Source organism: Salvelinus alpinus, chromosome 2 (genome assembly GCF_045679555.1).
Source record: "Salvelinus alpinus chromosome 2, SLU_Salpinus.1, whole genome shotgun sequence".
Classification (NCBI taxonomy): domain Eukaryota; kingdom Metazoa; phylum Chordata; class Actinopteri; order Salmoniformes; family Salmonidae; genus Salvelinus; species Salvelinus alpinus.
Genome location: NC_092087.1, coordinates 96,629,001 through 96,643,379, shown reverse-complemented (window position 1 = coordinate 96,643,379; position 14,379 = coordinate 96,629,001). Strand labels below are relative to the sequence as shown.

General features: G+C 42.7%; 2 protein-coding genes across 2 annotated transcripts in view; one reads left to right on the top strand and one right to left on the bottom strand.

Annotated features, from left to right (window-relative positions):
• LOC139568342 (zinc finger protein 436-like) overlaps positions 1–10,236 on the bottom strand; it is a 25,930-nt gene extending 15,694 nt beyond the window's left edge. Inside the window, exons 1-3 of the mRNA XM_071390102.1 lie at positions 10,139–10,236; positions 8,822–9,013; positions 7,924–8,037 (exon numbers count right to left, since the gene is read on the bottom strand). Of these exons, the coding sequence (XP_071246203.1) occupies positions 7,924–8,037; positions 8,822–8,951 (244 nt within the window). The 5' untranslated portion in view covers positions 8,952–9,013; positions 10,139–10,236. The remainder of the gene's footprint in view (positions 1–7,923; positions 8,038–8,821; positions 9,014–10,138) is intronic.
• On the top strand, positions 10,215–14,379 carry LOC139568339 (zinc finger protein ZFP2-like). The gene is made up of 2 exons (XM_071390098.1): positions 10,215–10,353; positions 10,814–14,379. Exon 2 carries the CDS (start codon positions 10,924–10,926, stop codon positions 12,763–12,765), a length of 1,842 nt encoding a protein of 613 aa, XP_071246199.1. The 5' UTR covers positions 10,215–10,353; positions 10,814–10,923; the 3' UTR covers positions 12,766–14,379.

Genomic DNA, 14,379 nt, shown 5'->3' with positions numbered 1-14,379 from the left:
GTGTATTCCGATGAAGATCATCAAAGGTAAGTGAATATTTATAATGTTATTTCTGACTTTTGTTGACTCCACAACATGGCGGGTATCTGTATGGTGGCTGAGCGCTGTACTTAGATTATCGCATGGTGTGCTTTTGCCATAAAGCTTTTTTGAAATCTGACACAGCGGTTGCATTAAGGAGAAGTATATCTTTAATTCTATGCATAACACTTGTATCTTTTATCAACGTTTATGATGAGTATAATGCAGTAATAAACAACGAGTAATCTAACCTAACAATTTCACAACAGCTACCTTATACACACAAGTGTAAAGGGATGAAGAATATGTATATAAAGATATGAATGAGTGATGGTACAGAACGGCATAGGCAAGATGCAGTAGATGGTATCGAGTACAGTATATACATATGAGAAATGTAGGGTATGTAAACATTATATTAAGTGGCATTGTTTAAAGTGGCTAGTGATACATTTTTTACATGTATGGCAGCAGCCACTCAATGTTAGTGGTGGCTGTTTAACAGTCTGATGGCCTTGAGATAGAAGCTGTTTTTCAGTCTCTCGGTCCCTGCTTTGATGCACCTGTACTGACCTCGCCTTCTGGATGATAGCGGGGTGAACAGGCAGTGCCCTCCACTAATATTGGCACCCTTGGTAAATATGAGAAAAACGGGCTGTGAAAATGTTTTCATTGTTTATCCTCTTGGGTCTTTCAATCAAAATAACCTTTTAAAGTAAAATAATTGAAAGAAAAAATAAAATTCTTATCATCAAACAAATATTCTCAAATATGTGTGCCACAATTATTGCCACCATTTCATTCAATACTTTGTGCAACCTCCCTGTGCAAAGATAACAGCTCGGAGTCTTCTCCTATAATGCGTAACAAGGTTTAAGAACGATTGGCAAGGGATCTGAGACCATTCCTCCATACAGAATCTCTCCAGATCCTTCAGAGTCGAGGTCCACGCTCGTGGACTCTCCTCTGTAGCTCATCCCACAGGTTTTCTATGGGGTTTAGGTCAGGAGTCTGGGATGGCCGTGGCAAAACCTTGATTCTCGTCAGTGAACAATTTGTTTTGATTTTGAGTTGTGCTTTGGATCACTGTCCTGCTGGAAAATCCAACCACGGCCCAGTTTAAGCTTCCTAGCAGAGGCAGTTAGGTTTTGATTTAATATCTGCTGGAACATGGAGTCCATGATATCATGTATCCTAACAAGTTGTCCTCAGACTTTGGAAGAAAAACAGCCCACAACATCAAAGAGTCACCACCATACTTCACAGTGGGGATGAGGTACTTTTCTGCATGGCTATCTTTCTGTCTAAGCCAAACCCACATCTGGTGTTTGTTTCCAAAAAGCTCTATTTTGGTCTCATCTGACCATAGAACTCAGTCCCATTGAAAGTTCCAGTAACTTTGGCAAATTGTAGGTGCTTGAGTTTGTTGTTTGATGACAGCAAAGGCATTTTTATGGCAACTCTCCCAAACAACTTGTGGTTATGTAGGTGGTGTCTGATCGTAGTTTGAGACTTTCTGACCCCAAGACCCAATTAAGGTCTGCAATTCTCCAGCTGGGATCCTTGGACATTTTTGGGCCACTCGAACCATCCTCCTCACTGTGCGTGGGGTCTATATAGAAACACGTCCTCTTCCAGGCCGATTTGTTAACATTTCCAGTTGCTTTAAACTTCTTAATTATTGCCCTGATAGTGGAAATGGGCATTTTCAACCGTTGAGCTATTTCCTTATAGCCATTTCCTGATTTGTTCAGCTTGACAACCTTTTGTCGCACATCATTACTGTATTCTCGGATCTTTCACATAGTGGTGGATGACTATGGGAACTTGGCCTGTGTGTCACCACATATTTATACCCCAGTGAAACAGGAAGTCATGGCTTACCACTTAAGTGTTCCTAATCACTCAGGTTAACTTAAATGTAACATATGAATGGGAATATACTTCAGTTAGATTTTACTCATAAGATTTTCTAGGGGTGCCAATAATTGTGGCACACGTTTCAGGGGCAAAATATTAATTTCACATTTGAATTTGTATTATTTTACTTCAATTAAAGGTTTGATTTTTGTGAATATTTTGAATGAAAGACCAAGAGGATAAACAGCAAATAAATGTTTCTCAAAGCCCTTTTTGCCCAGAGTGCCAATATTAGTGAACAGGGTGTAAATAATCCACTTGTTTAAGAGAGAAAAATGTAGATAATAACAAGAACTGTTGCGTTAAATAGCAAATGTGTCTACTCTGGTATTGGCATGTGCGCTCTAGCCAACAGCTAGATACAGTGCGGGTAAACTGTGTGAGTAGGGTAGTGTACAAGATGAAATTATTATGGATAAGAGCTAGAATATTTGTATTTGTCCAACGGCAGTCAAGTATTCACCAGTATAAGACCCTCTATATTTATTGGAAAGGAGCGTCAAGCTCATCACCGTGCACTTTCACCACCCTGTTCATAACTTACCTAGCCTAATAAATTGCATGGTTTCCCCGAGTCATAGTGAGAGGACCACACACCATATCATCACGTGACTCCAAGTTTACAATCGATATGATGGTTATTATATAAATATTTGCGCATTAAAAGGCGTTTCCCACTACCATTTCTCGCATAATTAACTTTACCGACACAAAAAGATCCCACCATGTCGAACGAACAAATTATCTGTCTGCATAAATAAAAATGTACCAAAACTTCCAGTTTCCATCAGAGCTGTCGTGACTGACTTTCATACCGTATGAATATGACTTTACGCGCATAAAAAATGTGTATGGGAAACGTGGTTAGTGTAGAACATTCTTCATGCAATCACGGGAAAACACGTTTGAAAGCAGTTTTGATGGCCACTGTTAAGAGGAGGATCACTGAGCTTTCTAATGTTACTAGGCTACAATTTCTCAAATCCAAGAAATGAGTAGGCCTAAAATGGACCATTTTTAGAACCAAAGTTTTTAGCAGTGGTATGGTTTATGCATGTTAGCGCTCGCCAATGGAGTTGAATCCATAGATAAGACCGTGGCTAAATGTAACAAGGGTCAGGTGTAACAGGTAGGTCTACATTATATTCACCGTCCTTGGTTGGCTGAGTGCCAGTGGATTTTTTTGGGGGGGACATTCAAGTCATCAATATTGATTTATTTTACCTTGATTTAACAACTAAGCCAGTCAGTTATGAAAAAATTCTTATTTACAATTAAGAACAAATTCTTATTTACAAAGACTGCCTACTAAAAGGCCTCCTGCAGGGACCTAGGCTGGGATTAAAAAAATAATATATATACAAAACACACATCATGACACCACAACACTACATAAAGAGAGACCTAAGACAACAACACAGCATGGCAGCAACACAACATGACAACAACACAACGTGGTAGAAGCACAAAACATGGTACAAACATTATTGGGCACAGACAATACATCACATGTAGCAACAAGACCCCTTGACTTTTTCCACATTTTGTTGTTACAGCCTTATTCTAAAATGTATTAAATAAATAAAAACCTCAGCAATCTACACACAATACCCCATAGTGACAAAGCGAAAACAGAGTTTTATACATTTTTGCAAATTTATTAAAAATAAAAGAGATACATTATTTACATAAGTATTCAGACCCTTTGCTATGAGACTCGAAATTGAGCTCAGGTGCATCCTGTTTCAATTGATCATCCTTGAGATGTTTCTACAACTTGATTGGAGTCCACCTGTGGTAAATTCAATTGATTGGACATGATTTGGAAAGGCACACACCTGTCTATATAATGTCCTACAGTTGACAGTGCATGTCAGAGCAAAAACCAAATCATGAGGTCGACGGAATTGTCCGTAGAGCTCCGAGACTGTGTCGAGGCACAGATCTGGGGAAGGGTACCAAAAAATGTCTGCAGAAATAAAGGTCCCCAAGAACACAGTAGCCTCAATCATTCTTAAATGGAAGAAGTTTGGAACCACCAAGACTCTTCCTAGAGCTGGCCACCTGGCCAAACTGAGCAATCGGGGGAGAGGGGCCACTCTGACAGAGCTCTATAGTTCCTCTGTGGAGATGGGGGAACCTTCCAGAAGGAAAACCATCTCTGCAGCACTCCACCAATCAGGCCTTTACGGTAGAGTGGCCAGACGGAAGCCACTCCTCAGTAAAAGGCACATGACAGCTCGCTTGGAGTTTGCCAAAAGGCACATAAAGACTCTCAGACCATGAGAAACAAGATTCTCTGGTCTGATGAAACCAAGATTGAACTCTTTGGCCTGAATGCCAAGCATCACGTCTGGAGGAAACCTGGCACCATCCCTACGGTGAAGCATGGTGGTGGCAGCATCATGCTATGGGGATGTTTTTCAGTGGCAGAGACTGGGAGACTAGTCAGGATAGAGGTAAAGATGAACGGCGATAAGTACAGAGCTTAATGAAAACCTGCTCCAGAGTGCTCAGGACCTCAGACTGGGGCGAAGTTCCACCTTCCAATAGGACAACAACCCTAAGCACATAGCCAAGACAACAGAGGAGTGGCTTCGAGACAAGTCTCTGAATGTCCTTGAATGGTCCAGCCAGAGCCCGGACTTGAATCCGATCGAACATCTCTGGAGAGACCTGAAAATAGCTGTGCAGCAATGCTCCCCATCCAACCTGAGAGCTTGAGAAGATCTGCAGAGAAGAATGGGAGGAACTGCCCAAATACAGCGTCATACCCAAGAACACTTAACTTCTTATGGCTGGAGGCGCTATTTTCACATTCGGATGAAAAGCGTGCCCAGAGTAAACTGCCTGCTACTCAGGCCCAGAAGCTAAGATATGCATTTTATTTGTAGATTTGGATAGAAAACACTCTGAAGTTTCTAAAACTGTTTGAATGATATCTGTGAGTATAACAGAACTCATATGGCAGGCAAAAACCTGAGAAAGAAATCCAACCAGGAAGTGGGAAATCTGAGGTTTGTAGGTTTTCAAGTCTTTGCCTATCCAAGATACAGTGTACATTTGGTCTGATTGCACTTCCTAAGGCTTCCACTAGATGTCAACAGTCTTTAGAACCTTGTTTCAGGCTTCTACTATGAAGGGGGAGCAAATAAGAGCTGTTTGAACCAGGTGTCTGGCAGAAAGTCATGAGCCAAGTCTCGAGCACGAGCCCTGTTCCTTTTCATTTCTAAAGACAAAGGAATTGTCCGGTTGAAACATTATTGAAGATTTATGATAAAAACATCCTAAATTGATTGATTCTATACATCGTTTGACATGTTTCTACGAACTGTAATAGAACTTTTTAGATTTTTCGTCTGGACTTAATGCTCGCGCGTTGTGCATTTGGATTACTGGACTAAACGCTCGAACGAAAAGGAGGTATTTGGACATACATGATGGACTTTATCGAATAAAACAAACATTTATTGTGGAACTGGGATTCCTGGGAGTGTATTCCGATGAAGATCATCAAAGGTAAGTGAATATTTATAATGTTATTTCTGACTTTTGTTGACTCCACAACATGGCGGGTATCTGTATGGTGGCTGAGCGCTGTACTTAGATTATCGCATGGTGTGCTTTTGCCATAAAGCTTTTTTGAAATCTGACACAGCGGTTGCATTAAGGAGAAGTATATCTTTAATTCTATGCATAACACTTGTATCTTTTATCAACGTTTATGATGAGTATTCCTGTAAATTGATGTGGCTCTCTGCAAAATCACCGGATGTTTTGGAGGCAAAACATTACTGAACATAACGCGCCAATGTAAACTGAGATTTTTGGTTATAAATATGAACGTTATCGAACAAAACATACATGTATTGTGTAACATGAAGTCCTATGAGTGCCATCTGATGAAGATCATCAAAGGTTAGTGATTAATTTTCTCTATTTCTGCTTTTTGTGAATCCTCTCTTTGGCTGGAAAATGGCTGTGTTTTTCTGTGACTAGGCGCTGACCTAACATAATCAGATGGTGTGCTTTCGTCGTAAAGCCTTTTTGAAATCGGACAGTGTGGTGGGATTAACAACAAGTTTGTCTTTAAAATGGTGTATAATACTTGTATGTTTGAGGAATTTTAATTATGAGATTTCTGTTGTTTGAATTTGGCGCCCTGCACTTTCACTGGCTGTTGTCAAATCGATCCCGTTAACGGGATTTCAGCTGTAAGAAGTTTAAGGCTGTAAATCGCTGCAAAAGGTGCTTCAACAAAGTACTGAGTAAAGGGTTTGAATAATTATGTAAATGTGATATCATTATTTTATTTTCTAAAATTGTTTAACTGTTTTTGCGTTGTCATTATGGGGTATTGTGTGTTGATTGGTGAGGGGAAAAACAGTTTAATACATTTTTGAATAAGGCTGTAACCTAACAAAATTTGGAAAAAGTCAAGGGGTCTGAATACTTTCTGAAGGCATTGTACGTGCTTTTGTCAGTATTATATTGTTAAGGCTAGTATATTATATCACCCACCAATGCACTCATGACTTAGCTAGGACAGCTATATATTTCGACTAGCTATGTAGCTAGTTCGTTTGGGCCTGCTAGTCGTGTTGCTAGCCAGCCAGCAGCCCTTGGCAGAGCATTGCACCATGGGAGGTGAAATACCAGTTGAATACCAGTTGTTCCCGCCAAAATTAGCACCTAGATCTAGACGCACTGCTCTGCACAGGGGTTTCTCTATTTTTCTGAAGAGCAAATCTCTCGTTCTGTGTCTTCACCAGTTTTTCTGCAGATTAATTTGCTCAAGTAACTAAGCTTGATAATTTGCAAGCTAGTTTTAGTTAAACGGCCAGGTATCCAGTTAGGATTCCAGCCCAAAACCAAACCCATCAAACTGTCTGATAATCACAGATCAGCGCCCGCATTCACAAAGCGTCTCAGTGTACCAGCGCTGATCTAGGATAATTTTTGCCTTTTAGATCATAATGAATAAGATTATGTGGACCGGAGGCACCTGGTCCTAGATCAACACTCTTAATCTACCACCAGCTGTTTTTTAAATTGCAGACAGCACCTTACTGTTTGTACTTCAACGAACATTGCATGGAAAATATAAGGGAAAATACAACTGACAAGTCACACTGTCATTCCGTGGAGGCTGCTGAGGGGAGGACGGCTCATAATAATGGCTGGAACGGAGCCAATGGAATGGCATCAAACACACAGAAACCATGTGTTTGATTTATTTGATACCATCCCACTAATTCTGCTCCAGCAATTACCACGAGCCCATCCTCCCCACTTAAGGTGGCACCAACCTCCTGTGCTGTCATCGTATCTTTGTACTCCCTGACGATGGCCATGCTGCCGAAACAAGCCCAGGTTTTAAATCTTTGTTCTATTGAACATGCCGTAACAATAAATGCATTTTAATGATATGAAGAGTGCCTTGGTCCTTGTTTCTTTGATGACCAATTAACCGCTCTACCAAAGAGCACCTATCTAACCGCTCTACCAAAGAGCACCTATCTACAAAGACCTACTATTGTGTATCCTAGCAACCCTTCCTTCCTTTGTCACAAATCACACTGTATCGGACAGATCATGATGTTGTTGTGATATGAACATTATTATGACACTAACTTTCTCCCGACACCCCACAGGCCCACCTACAACGGGTGGATTCAGTAACATGAAACAATCTGAACGGTGCAGATAGAAATGGAATGAAAGGAGCTGACGTGATTCCCGATTCCCCCTCAAGGTCAACTCTGGACCTCGAAGCCAGTTCCACTGCTCGTTTTCATTTTCCCCATCTAACCAGGGCTGCTGAATTATCCGGTAGAACAGAAGACCAGCAGGCTCCGGACCTCGTAGGGTAAGAGTTGAATACCCCTGCTTATTCAATCTGACAGGCAATCATTTCTGTTCGACATCATAGATTTCTACCTGATCCGAACTTACATCCTCTGAACAGGCCTTTGGACTTACCTGGGTAAACCATTTCATCTTCCTCTGCTTCTGCTTCATCATCTTCCTCCTCCTCTTCTTTGATAATCATATTAAATTTGGGTCTTTCTGCCACGGTGGGACCTGGGCGGTGGTCTGAAATAACCAAACCAATATAATTAATTGCCAGCTAATACTGTAATGCTGGAGATGCACCGTTGGGGAATATGTAAGGGAGAATCTCAGTTTAATTTGCTTGATTCCTTGTGTCCTCATTGCTTCTTTCTCAAAACCCATTGGATGAGTTTAGAGGTTCCTCCCCTCTGACCTTTACATTCGATAATTTTTCAGAAGGAGAGAGGATGCGAGGAATCAAGGAAACGCAATTGAGATTCTCCCTAAGGCAACATAATGCTCTGGTTAGGCCTACATCTAGTTGGGATTCTCCCTAAGGCAACATAATGCTCTGGTTAGGCCTACATCTAGTTGGGATTCTCCCTAAGGCAACATAATGCTCTGATAATTTTTTTATTTATTTAACTAGGCAAGTCAGTTAAGAACAAATTCTTATGTACAATGACGGCCTACACCGGCCAAACCCGGACCAAGCTGGGTCAATTGTGCGCCGCCCTATGGGACTCCCAATCACGGCTGGTTGTGATACAGCCTGGATTCGAACCAGGGTGTCTGTAGTGATGCCTCTAGCACTGCGATCTTGTTATCTTTGATGAGTCCTGGATCCAACTCTTTTTTTTCATAGTATTCCATTCATAATCATTTTGTTCACAGCTTTATATTTTTTACACGACTAACCTCTCTCTCTCATAGGTACAGATCTAGGATTAGCCTAATCTCCCCCAAGCCTCTCTCATTGGTGCGAGAAATGCAAAACTGACCCAAGATCAGTGTCTAGGGCCAACTTCACGCAACATGGACTCACCTGGATCAGCCATGTCACTATCTCCCTCTTCCTCTTCCTTCACAGTCACATTGGGTTCAGGTTCTGGAGCAGTGGGACTAGGAAGGTAGTCTGATTCCGACTCAGACCCGGGGTTCTCGCCAAAATCCATTTCTGAATCCTGCTCTGCTTTTGGGCTTGTAATTGTGTACTCTAGTGTAGATCCATGATTATCTGTGGGTTCAATGACACATACACACAAAGATGTGAGGTTATTTAACACAGGGTTTCCCAAACTGGGTACTGGGGCCCCCCATGGGGGCACGTTTAGATTTTTGCCCTGGCACTACACAGCTGATTCAAGTATTTGTGCTAGGGCAGAACCAAAACCTGCAAAAAAAAATGTGCATGCACTCTTGACCACAGCCTCATGGCCTGTTAACACAGGTGTGCCTTATTGTTAATTAAGGGTGTGGCATCGGGTATAAATGTTTGGCCATCAGTTCAGTCAGAGGATCCCTTTGCTGGTGTAGGTTGGTGTGCCCTGGAAGGATGGGAGTGGTGATGGCATTCATTTATTTAAATCAGTTGTTTTATAGCAATGCTCTTATTCCACCTAGAACCAGTCTTCTGTGGAGACGCCCTGGACACTGTCAAGGCTGCTAATAAGGACTACTTTCATTGACAAAAAAAAATAACTGACGCTCTTTCACTGACTATACACACACTCACCACATAAGCTGCTGCTACAGCTCAGTCTTATGCATCTTGATGCCTAGTCAATTTACCCCCTTACCGATATGTACATAATTTACATGGTATCCCTGCACATCGACTTGGTACTGATACTCCCTGTATATAGCCATGTTAATGTTATTCACTGTATTTATTCCTTGTGTCACTACTATTTTTATAGGACCCTGTAAGTAAGCATTTCACTGTTAGAGGCAGGTGACAAATCACATTAGGATGTCTTGTTTGTTGATTAAAGCACATTTACATTGTCAGCAACTGTCACTAACCTCACCACTTTAAACAGGCGGCGTAGATCGGCTCGCTTCAAAGATTCATAGTGTTACAAATGCAGGTTTTTGACCGTCACGCTCTAGTTTACATGTGATTGTATTATCATAGACACAAGGAGATAAGAGACGCTAAACAAGATGGATAATATCAGCTAACAATATTAGCTAACTGAGCTAGCTCTCGCCGAAACTGACCCGTCCTTTTCGTAGCATTAGCCAACTAGCGTTCTGGTATATAGTGCTAGCTTGGGTGAGCACCTTTTCAATATAGTTGCGTACATTTAATTGCCCGATAAAACAAAATTAGTTAACTAGCCAGCTAGCTGTTACTCACCTCGACTTCTCTAGCGGATGTTATGACTGGAGATCTACGTCGACATTCGATTGCTCTGGCCTGAGAGCGCAGACAAACAGGAAGTTGTTGCCTTATCGTTGATTCCCCAGGACTGCAACTGTATTTTTCTCTCAATATACAATGTAAAACGCTAAAACTTGATCAACAAGACAACTGTATCTGGACGCACAGAAGAACCACAAAGTGAAAATAAGGTGATAATATTTTAATGCCACGCAATATAGTCGTAGAGATAATTGCTAGCTAGGCTGGCTAGCTATCCAGCTAACGTTAGCCAGCTAGCTATAACTACCGACAATGGGTCCGGCTAGCTATAGCTACCAACGTTTATAACCGATATCTAGCTCGAACCCTACACTGAATCCCGAATTAACCCATAGCTCCTTATGCACTTAGCTATGTAGCTAGAACTGAGAGGATTGGATAGGAGTCTGTTTGCAATACAGCAATAATTCCACCAGCCTGGCCTTTCGAAGGGCGTGATGGAGTACAGTAGTTGAGCTACTAGGCTATATTGCTTAGCTACAGCCGAACACCTATCAGATCAACACACTTCTAAGGGGTATCTTGTCTAACAATCACCTGCAGTTGAGCCCTTGACAAAGTATTTATTTAATGGTAATTAAAGTAGTATCAAATTATTTTATTCTTCAGGAACAGAGGACAACAAGTGAAAGACCTTGGAGTAGCTTACTAGAGAGCACCGAACGAATTTCAGCTGTTCAACAACTTCATCATTTCTGTTACCGCGTGAGCAGGACAATATGAATCGTGAAAGAGAAACGTTGATGGATGAAATTGAAGAGAGTTTATGGACTTTAACAGAGGACAATTTACGCTCCCTTTGTGAATGCAGTGGAATAGGTGGCAAGGATGGATCCGAAATGAAAGGAAAGAATCAACGAGCACTACGGCGTAAAATCATGGAGGAAACATGGGAAAATGAGGATTTAATGAAATCTGAGGATCGGGGAATGTCATGGTTACTCCAACTGAAAGAGGACATCAAAAGGATACAGGATGCAGGGGGTGTGGCCTCCAGACAATCAGCGTCAGCGCATGTGGACGACGGAGCACCAGGAAGCTGCGACGCAGAACGTAAAGAGGATGGAGGGAATCTTTATAGTTACCAGAACAACCCTCACCTGTCCCCCTTCCAAGAATCCCCGGGTAGTGCTTCACTTGGACTCGAAAGCAGGAAAACACCGGGGCTGAGTGGAACGGTGAAAGGAGGAGAAGAGGAGGAGGAGGAGGAAGAAGAAGATTTGATTGAGGCAGCAGGGAAGAGTGTTAAAAAACGCCAGCCGAAACGCACAGTGAAGAAACCCCACTGCTGCTCAGACTGTGGCAAAAGCTTCAGTCACAAAAGTCATTTGACTGTTCACCAGCACACACACACCGGAGAGAAGCCTTACCACTGTACGCAGTGTGAGAACAGTTTCTACTGCTCATCTTATCTGATATCACACATGCGAACGCACACCGGTGAAAAGCCCTACCGCTGCTCCGACTGTGGGAAGAGGTTTGGCCAATCGAACGCCCTGAAGCTACACCGCATGCGAAGGCACACCGGCGAGCTGCCATTCTCTTGTTTGGAGTGTCCGAAACGTTTCGTCACGTCGGCACACTTGAAATCCCACCAGAGAGTCCACACGGGAGAGAAGCCCTACCACTGCTCGGACTGCGGGAAGAATTTCTCCCACTCGAGCGCCCTGAGACTCCACCAGAAAACCCACAGCGGAGAGAAACCTTTCATCTGCGAATGTGGAAAGAGCTTCATTAACTGGGCCCACTTAAACTCCCATCAAAGATCCCACACCGGTGAGAAGCCTTACTGCTGCGAGCAGTGTGGCAAGTGCTTCTCTGAATCCGGCACCCTGTCAAATCATCAGAGAACCCATACTGGGGAGAAGCCTTACAGCTGTGATCAGTGTGGGGAGAGGTTCGCTCAGTCGGGATCTCTGACGATCCACCAGAGGACACACACAGGAGAGAAGCCCTACGCCTGCGATCAGTGTGAGAAGAGGTTCATTACCTCTAGCCACCTGAGACGCCACCAGAGGACTCACACTGGAGAGAAGCCTCACCTCTGTGATGAATGTGGCAAGAGCTTCACGCGGGCTGGAGCCCTGGCGAGCCACCGCAAAACACACAGCGGAGAGAAACCCTACAGCTGTGATCTGTGCGGGAAGAGTTTTGTTCAGTCTGGGCAGCTGACGAGCCACCAGCGCACACACACAGGAGCCAAGCCGTATGGCTGCGATCAGTGTAGTGAAAGATTCACTCAATCAGCCACCCTGGCAAATCATCAACGAACACACACGGGAGAGAAGCCCTATGGTTGTAATCTATGCGAGAAGAGCTTCGCTCAGTCGGGGCACCTAAAAAGTCACCAGAAAGCCCACGCCAGAGGAGGAATGTGTCCTCTTCCAACCCTCTCCTCTCCGACATCTGTTCCGGTACCTTCTGTAAGTTCTAAATGGTCCAAAACTCAGCTGCCGGACTCCTCAGCCACACCAAGTTCTGAAACCACATCACCAGTGTTCTATGTGAACACTGGCTACCCGCTACACACAGCACCTTCTACTACTAAACCCCCTTATTGACCTGTTTTCTGAACCAGTGGTGGTCAAACCTCTCCTCAGGGACGTTTTGTGTATTTGATCTATTCCAGAACTAGTACACCTGATTCAACTAGTCAACTAATCCTAAAGCCCTTGACTAGGTGAACCAGGTGAGCTAGTTCAGGAATACAACAAAGTTCTGAAATGTCTGGGGGTGTTCAAGGAGAGGTTTGAAAAACACTGCTCAACACTGTGGACACTATGGGGTGGTTTCCCGGACACAGATTATAACTTAAAAAATAATTTAATAGAGATTCTCCATTGAGCTTGTTTTTTAGTTAAGGGCTAGGGTAGTGGGGTAATATTTATCATATATGCATATATTATATATACCTCACATGCGACTCGTAATAAGACAACAACAACAACAAAAATATAAATGTATGACTCCATAAGATAAATGCCAATATGCAAGAGACTATAGTTAGTGTTACAAGACATCCTTCTAGGCATGGTCAGAGAGAGAAAGAGGGAGACAAAGTAACCATGGCCCATAGCTCATGGGAGAGAGAAAGAGGGATACAAAGAAACCATGGCCCATAGCTCATGGGAGAGAGAAAGAGGGAGACAAAGAAACCATGGCCCATAGCTCATGGGAGAGAGAAAGAGGGAGACAAAGAAACCATGGCCCATAGCGCATGGGAGAGAGAAAGAGGGAGACAGTAACCATGGCCCATAGCTCATGGGAGAGAGAAAGAGGGAGACAGTAACCATGGCCCATAGCTCATGGGAGAGAGAAAGAGGGAGACAGTAACCATGGCCCATAGCTCATGGGAGAGAGAAAGCGGGAGACAAAGTAACCATGGCCCATAGCTCATGGGAGAGAGAAAGAGAGAGACAAAGTAACCATGGCCCATAGCTCATTGTAGAGAGAAAGAAATGGAGAGAGTATCTCACCACAGCAGTTCAGGAACCAAAAAAGAGAGAGGCAATGAATGTAAGACCTTTTATAATGTCAGAGCTGTTTGAATTCAAAATCTGAGTTGTTAACCAATAGCATTACTGTAAAGCTAACCTCCAATCAGATATCATACCTACAGACCTGTAAAGACAACAGAACCCCTGACAATGGGGTTGGAGAATAACACAGATAAGACGACACACAGGACATTCTGGCTTACAGTCGATGAGAAGGGTCTCTTCTGGGGCTGGCCTGCCCTGAACTATTATTAAGCGTTGTCTCGGAAACCGGCTCTATGGGCTAAACAACATACTGACCTGTTTCAATGTCATAGAACATGTCATAGTGAACTTTGTGTGTGGAGTGGGGGATGTTTGGGTGAGTGAGAGGGGGGGGGGGGTTGAGGGGTGTATCTTTTATGCACTCCCATTATCAATTATGTTGTTATAATGTAGAATGTTTTAACAATAGTAGGTATGTATTCAATTGATCAATAAATTCAACCCAGTATCTTCTCAACAATGTCAGCTTATCACCTTAATTGTTTAGTACACTTAAAAATATATATATAATCTGTTTTAATATAAGTGCATTGAGTGTGGGAAATGTGCTCTACAAAATATAATTATTGTTATTAAAAAATGATGAAACGACTCGTGAAACTGTAATAAAGAATACATCTCATAATATACAAG

What these genes read in the sequence shown, in the direction of transcription:
- LOC139568339 (XM_071390098.1), top strand. Translation starts at nt 10,924, where the DNA reads ATGAATCGTGAAAGAGAAACGTTGATGGATGAAATTGAAGAGAGTTTA.